Raw genomic sequence first — 7352 nt, 5'->3', positions numbered from 1 at the left:
GGCAAAATCGATCTCCTGGAAGGATCACTTTAATCAATGGTATTTTACCAGAATAAGATCCGTGGAATTAATTCATTTGGAAAAACACGAAACACTCCTTACGCTGGTTCAGCAAAACATCTGTATTTACTCTCAGCTGCTTGTCCAGAATATTTTCCGGAAATGGGAGCCTACGTTGATACCATCATTTTTAACGATTAACTTTACAATTTACTTAACTGAGACATTAATTGACAAATAATCAAATTTTCACGTTTAGAGTTGTAAGAAAGTTTTCTTGCGCAATCCAAGGAATATTGTGCTTCGACGCAAATTATTTTCTCTTCAGCCTGTATGGTTCTTAATTTTGAACCTTCCATTGGTACAAGGGCAGTTTCACACCTTTTCGGTCATTTTTAAAGGAGATCTAGTTTTTCTTAATGATAGAGATTGCTCGGCAATCTGTATCTCCATTACCGCTAACGGACATATTTCGGACTACCAGATATAGGCTCGCTACTTTGTACTATACGTACTTTACCAAGCAATAGTTCGGGTCAGAGCTGTCATCTAACTAGCTTCATACTCTGGAGTGTCAGTCTATGAAGCTAGTTATAAGTAACCACTGGGTTTGACTAAGCCATAGTGTCAGATTATCTAAATTGGGTCCGAACTTTTTCCTGCTTAACGCTTTTTAACCTTTTTGCCAAAACTCTTCTGCGTGATTTTTCCAGTTTAATCTTTTGTCCAGATGGATTCATATCTACTTAGCAAAACAATCATTTTGAACTGCAAGTTCTTGCAGTTGGTTATATTCGGTCTCTTCTAAAATTATTCTTAAAGAGCTGTCGTCTTATTAACTTGATTGTGAGATTGTTCTAGGGTTCAAGAAAATTTAATTGCGCAAACGCCGGTAAGAGGTAAGTCATTTTTGGTTTTGAGAAAGGAAAAGAAAAGTAAACAGATTATTTTTAATATTTAGTTTTATTAATGAAAGAATTACGGATTTAGCAACATCCGCAACCGCATCCACCACAGCCACCGCAGCCACCGCAGCCACCGCATCCACAACCACAGCCACCGCAGCCACAACCGCAGCCACAGTTATTACAGCAGCAAGGTTGACAATGGCAGACGCAGGCCTTGAAAGGTCTGCAATGAGATTCTACAACATTGGCACAGTGGTTACGCACTACTGGACAGCAGCCTACGTGAGATTCTACAACTGGACGACATCTCCTCTCAGTAACAGGAACACAATGGCAGGTTTGACAGCAGACTGGTCTGCAACATCTTTGCACAACAGGTACTTGTCTGACACAGCATTGTTCCACGTGTCTGACGCAATTTTCAGTAACGGGTACGTGGCGTACACAGTGTTCTACGCATTGACGAATTCTTGGTGTCACAACGGGTACGCATTTGGTTCTGCTTTCGACAACAGGTTTGCAATGTTTTTCAACTACGGGAACACAGTGTACACTTTCACAGCATTGTTGGCCTACATGGTTTTGGACTACGGGCACATGGCGAGTGCAGCATTCTTGTTGACATCGGACACAGTTGCGAACTACGGGTACACTGCCAACGCTTTGAAATTGGACTGGTCTTACACAGTGTTCACAAACGGTACCACAAACAGGATGGCATTGGCAACAGCATCCACAGCCACATCCGCAGTCACCGCAAGCTTTTCCAAAGCCTTCCTAGAAATCAAACAAAATAATTAAATAATTGAAGCCACTACTATTAGAAAGTATTAGTTCTAATAACTACAAGAAGATTGAAAAAGGTTTTTGACACTTCCTGCATAAAATTAACTGCCACAGTAATTAATTGACGCATTAGCTTTTTAAGATTTGAATCGAATATTCCTTTTAAAATAAATATGTTTACATAGTTAACTAATTGATAAGTTTTTGATAAGCTTGTGATAAGCTTGCTGATGAGAATGTATATTCTATCCGGCATTTCCGGTTCTTAGCTACTTATTTAAATTTAATTCTACAAAGACACAATTTCGGTCTTCTAAATTTGAACAAAAACGTTCCTATTTGTAAAAATTACATTTTCAATTGAAAATACAAATAAAAGAAAAATCAAATTTAGCTTTACATCCCGTGTAGAAACTGGCCGCGTTTTCGAAACAAAGTTTTAATAATTATTTCACATTCAGTTTTTTATTATTTCTGGAGAAGCCCACAGTTTTATTTAGATTTGTCCCCTCGCTACTTTAATGGAGGTTTGATTCTTTACATTCTGAAAAGTTAAAAAGATGATCAGAAAATTGATTTTAGGGCTTATTTTATGCAGCGAACATCTTTCGGCTGACCTCCAAACTGACTTTGTATACTATATAAGACTTCAACACTTAATATCGGTTGGGACATTGAATTTCAACAATGTATACGAAAATTTGTCAGAGTATGATGAGTGAATAAAATAAAGTAATGTATACTTTTAATTATTTATTTACATTTAGTCAACAGTTTACATTTAAAATTCAAAAACAGACTTTAAAGAAAGCAATCAATTTGATTTAGAAATGGTAAATACAAGTTTTCACTTTTAGATCGCTCTTTGATCTCCAATTTTTTAAATACTAGATAACCATGCGATCGTACAGAGGTAAGCAGTAATTTGGAATTACAGGTACTAAAAACTTATATTTATTTGGAGCTAAACGAAGAAAGCACTAATTCAGAATCTTTACAACGTGTCCAATTTATTTTATTTGTATTTATTTAAATTAAAACCACCCACTTAAACTAATCTCTCGCGAAAGAATCTACAAATAATTACAGAAAAACTCACGTTAGCGCAAACTCCAAGCAGAAGTATAGCAACACCCAACATCTTGTCCTACTGCAATAAAACACCTATATGATTAAAGTAACAAAACTGTGAAACCTTAAATAGGTCCGTATCTATTTATCAGAGCTCGTCGTTTGAGATAGTGACTGTATTTCCGCTCAAGTGATGGATAATGCAGAATTCTGCAACAAGTTATAAAAATAAAATAACGATTCGGCAGGCACAAGCATTTTTATCAACCATAAGGAAATCTACGTAATAAGAAATTTATGAGATTACGGTACTATATTTTACATGCGGGTATTTCATACCTTTCTGGGACGTTTACGAATGTGTTTTTAGAGTTATTAATGTAAGTGGGATATATGGGAAAGTCAGTCTAAATGTCCATCAAACTCCTACTTATGTAAGGCTTGTTTACTAATATTATTTTTATTTTTAAAAATCAAAATACTGTAACTAACATTTTAATTAAAGCTTCCCAAGATGAGTAATTATGAATTCGTAAGTTATAGAAATAGCAGCGGGGCGACCGTAATCTATTTAGTCGAATCGAAAGAATTCGTTTTAAGAGAGGGCTTGCTAACAGGAGATAAGGAATGAAAAACACGGAAGGAAAGCCTTGTAAGAAGTTTGGTTTTACTTTTTAGCAGAAAGTATTACCTTTTGCACGAAGGGTTATAATATTTTAGTGCGAAAAGCAAACCTGTTATTCAGATTGGTCTAAGTATTTCAAGTTTCAAGGCTAATTGGTGTGTTTAGCAGATTTTGGCCTAATTATTTCTAAGAGTTTTTTTTTATTTTGTCTTGTTCTTTAGTTTTATCATTAATAGAGTTTTTATAACTGTGATTTCATTCAATTCGCGAACTATAAATTTTATATACAAGCCAACTTCCTAAGAACTGCTGCGGAATAATGAGCAACAATGTAAATACGTTTGAAGTCTTGGGGAGTACTGTGACAGGAGGAGAGTAGATTGGTGAAGATGCGACAAGTTTAGGATGATTAAAACATTGAAAAGGTAATATTGGGTTTTCGGCGGAGGTATGATTGCGAAATAAACTTCCATTTTTTGAGCAAGGTGATTTCTTTCACCCTATATGTTATAGGCGGGACATGGGTATATTCTAAATGATTATGATTGAGCGGAATGAATGAGTAGTGAGTGACTCATGGTGTAATCCTAGGAATGCAATTGAGATTGCATGGAAATTGGATTTCTGCCTCTGCATCACTCTGATTACAAAGTGTTGTAGAAAAAGTTAATCTGGATGAAGGAAAGATGTGTAAAAGAAATAGAGGATTTCAAGATGAGTTTAGCTCTCTGGGAGAACGACTCTCCGATTAAAAGAATTTACGCTGTCAGGTTATTTACTACTAATTATGTTTCCTCAACATCTTTCTTCGTGAACTTATTGGGAATTGAAATTATTTAAAAAAAAAAATGCTTATTTAATAAAAGAATTGTATTAAATAATTTGTTACAGATTAGAAATTAGCAGCATCCGGCCGCAGCGGTAGGATAGTATGGAGCGGCAGAGCAGGGGTCGGCGTAGAAAGGGGCAGAATAGCCGGGGCCATTATAGTATGAGCCAGAGCAGTAGTCCTGGCACACAGGGGTGACTCTTTCTTCGACTACATTGTTGACGAAGCGTTGCCTAACTGGTACAGCGGATACATGAGTGTCCACAACGGGTGTGTATCTGCTTTCGGTCACAGGAACATGGTGTACACTTTGATGGAAAACTGGTCTGCTACGTCTCTCAAAAACAGGAACATGGCGGGTAACACAATCTTCTACGGGCCTGGCGTAATGCTGAGTGACTGGTACATGGGTGGTGTAGGGCTCCACAACAGTCCTGGTACGGTGTCTGACAACGGGTACATGGTGAGTATCGGAGTCAACAACAGGTCTACAGTATTTCTCGGTGACGGGTACATGGTGTACCAAATTCTCTTCTTGATGAGTTACACTGTTATGAACAACGGGTACTGGTTTGGTGCAGTGTTGTTCCTGATGTCTGACAGTGTTACTAACAACAGGTACATGATGAACGCAATCCTGGACGACGGGGCGTACACGTTGTTCTACTTGGTGACCAACACAAGGTGAGCCGCATGGACCTACGCCGTATGAACCATAAAATGGAGCAGCAAAGCCTGGAAAACAGCCAGCATTTGGGCAGACAGGGCTGCAGAGAGCCACCTAAACATATAAATTAATACAAATACAAATTAAAAAATTATATAGTAAATAAATTCTTAATTCTACGCATAAATTTTGTAAACATTTGACCAACATCCATAGATACAGACATTCCTCAAACATGATGACGCTTATGTGTGCCAGTCTGTGTGACAGCTGATATTTTATATTTTATTAAACACTATTCCTTAAAGTAAATATGAGCCGTTTATTTTGAAAGTGGGGTAAGTCCATTTTTCAAAAAAATGAAGGTAATGGTAATTAAAGATAAAACTTAGTATGATCTTTTTATCAGTAAACAATTCAGAATCCTAATATTTGGGAGATGGAAGTTTTAGCTCTTATGTTAACAATATTGTAAATATGTTTAAATTGAAAATGGTGCAAGTCTATCTTAAGTTGAAATTATTTAACCGTTCAGCAAAATTTAACTCCTGTTGCTGTATGGTGAAGCAAATGTGATGGTTTAACATCATGTCTTATCTATCTATCTTTGATATTGGTAATCGGTGATTGTACAATATTTTCATAAATTTTTTTTTTTTTTTTTTTTTTTCTGGCGCATCGACGTCTGTGGCCATTAGCGCCTTTAAAATTCATTATTATTTAATAGCAATAAGTACATCTTAGTATATGTACCGCCGAAGCGAGTAAGAAGAAAGAAGCTAAAAATGATTAGGAGCGCTAATGACCTCAGCAGTCAATGTGCCAGAAAAAAAAAAAAAAAAAAAAAAAAAAAAAAAAAAAAAAAAAAAAAAAAAAAAGTACATCTTAATTTTGTGTTTCGATAATAACACCAACATCCAGAAATTTTAGTTCTATTGGCAACACTCTGAAAAACTGTAAATTGTATAACATTCGACTTATATTATCGGCTATCAAGTAAGATGTGTTGTTTTGTGCTCGGTGTACGAAAAAAGTTTCATTATTTGAAAATTAATAACGGATTGCGATTTATTTTATAAAAAGAAAAAATGGCTGAAAGCGATTACAAACGGAAATTATAACTCTGATGCGTCTGAAAGTGAATTTGGTAGGTAACAAAAATAAAATAAAAATACTTTTCTGGGTAATAACGCCATTTCAATAAAATCCTCATTTGCTAGTAATTTTATTATTTTTATTATGTTTGTAGAAATAAGACCCATGACAATCGGTAATAAAAGAAGAATCTTGGAATCAGAATCTGAATACGAAGAAAATTCGGACCAAAATAATTAAAAAATAAAAAATAAAAAGAAGAATAGTTGAACTATTGATTAGTATTTTGTTGTTATAGTTAAAAAAAGACTGATACGACTGAAATATTATCCATTTAAATCAACGATTACAATAATTCATTAATTTTGAAAGTGAGGCAAGTCCATTTAGTTGTAATAAATCTTTATTTTTCTTAGCCAGCACTATAAACACTATTGGATTAAAAACTTACATTATCTAACACCACAAAATACAAAAAATATGTCTATTAATATTTACCAATATTTTTAAATTTATTGAAACGCAAAACCTTAAATATCTCGAAATAACAAAGAATGGACTTGAACCACTTTCAAAATAAACGGCACATATATAACTGCGAAGGCTATTACACTTTTAAATTTCTTTAAGGAAAGAAATTACATTCCAACTTAATTAATTAATGTTTTTAAACGTCAGTGATTATTTGAAAGATTTCAAAATAGTGTAAGAAATGCAATTTCTCTTTCTAAAAATTGGATAGTCTGTAATTATACATCATTCTTTGAGGACAATTTGTATGATTATTGGTTCAGAATAAATATTTACATAAAACAAATAAATAAATTTATTTATCAGGGAATCGTTTCAGGATTAAATATGTTTAACCAAGAGAAAATTAATTAAGGTAATTAATAATAATGGAATCCAGAGCTCCGTATTCAGTCATTAAAAAAGAAAGAAAAAGAGAATACCTGAAGGGCGGTGAACAAACAAAGAGCACTAGAAATCATGGTGTACTGTATTCTGAAAACTGTTCATACAGCAGTTATATACAGTTTTAGGTGCGGGCACATCATGATTTTTTAGGGTAAACAAATCAAAATTCTGACGGTAAAGTCGGGTCATTCCTCCCGCATTATTTCCATAACATTCGCCCAATTGATTGTGTGCCACACATTGTGTAATCATACATTAGGCGTGTCTTGCTCTATTGGAAATATTCTATTAATTATGTAAAATTTATTATTAAATTTAGAAGAACCTAGCAAAACTATGCAGTTATTACCGTCCTTGTTTAAGAAATATGTCTTTTTGAAGGATAACACGTATAGTTATCTCTTCACATTATACAGGGCTATCGTGAATCTATAAAAATTTAGAGCCTTATCC

At 34.4% G+C, this 7352-nt stretch overlaps 2 protein-coding genes across 2 annotated transcripts; both read right to left on the bottom strand.

Moving 5' to 3' along the window:
- Nucleotides 1-944: 944 nt before the first annotated feature.
- LOC141456382 (uncharacterized) lies at nt 945-4101 on the bottom strand. The gene is made up of 2 exons (XM_074132319.1): nt 2794-4101; nt 945-1685 (listed from the first exon to the last, which is right to left on the bottom strand). Exons 1-2 carry the CDS (start codon nt 2833-2835, stop codon nt 987-989), a joined length of 741 nt encoding a protein of 246 aa, XP_073988420.1. The 5' UTR covers nt 2836-4101; the 3' UTR covers nt 945-986.
- A 141-nt stretch (nt 4102-4242) lies between these two features.
- On the bottom strand, nt 4243-7044 carry LOC141456373 (uncharacterized). The gene is made up of 2 exons (XM_074132305.1): nt 6935-7044; nt 4243-5000 (listed from the first exon to the last, which is right to left on the bottom strand). Exons 1-2 carry the CDS (start codon nt 6971-6973, stop codon nt 4290-4292), a joined length of 750 nt encoding a protein of 249 aa, XP_073988406.1. The 5' UTR covers nt 6974-7044; the 3' UTR covers nt 4243-4289.
- Between the last annotated feature and the right edge of the window lie 308 nt (nt 7045-7352).

This window comes from Rhodnius prolixus, unplaced genomic scaffold (assembly GCF_049639745.1).
Source record: "Rhodnius prolixus isolate KJV_2025 unplaced genomic scaffold, Rpr scaffold_1, whole genome shotgun sequence".
NCBI classification, from domain to species: Eukaryota; Metazoa; Arthropoda; class Insecta; order Hemiptera; family Reduviidae; genus Rhodnius; species Rhodnius prolixus.
This window is presented reverse-complemented; position numbering and strand designations above follow the sequence as displayed.

Coding starts and splice junctions, on each gene's coding strand:
- LOC141456373 (XM_074132305.1), bottom strand. CDS start 6,973: ATGATTTCTAGTGCTCTTTGTTTGTTCACCGCCCTTCAG. Junction 5,001..6,934: donor GTTTGTTCACCGCCCTTCAG/GTATTCTCTTTT, acceptor TTATATGTTTAG/GTGGCTCTCTGCAGCCCTGT.
- LOC141456382 (XM_074132319.1), bottom strand. CDS start 2,835: ATGTTGGGTGTTGCTATACTTCTGCTTGGAGTTTGCGCTAAC. Junction 1,686..2,793: donor TGCTTGGAGTTTGCGCTAAC/GTGAGTTTTTCT, acceptor TTTGATTTCTAG/GAAGGCTTTGGAAAAGCTTG.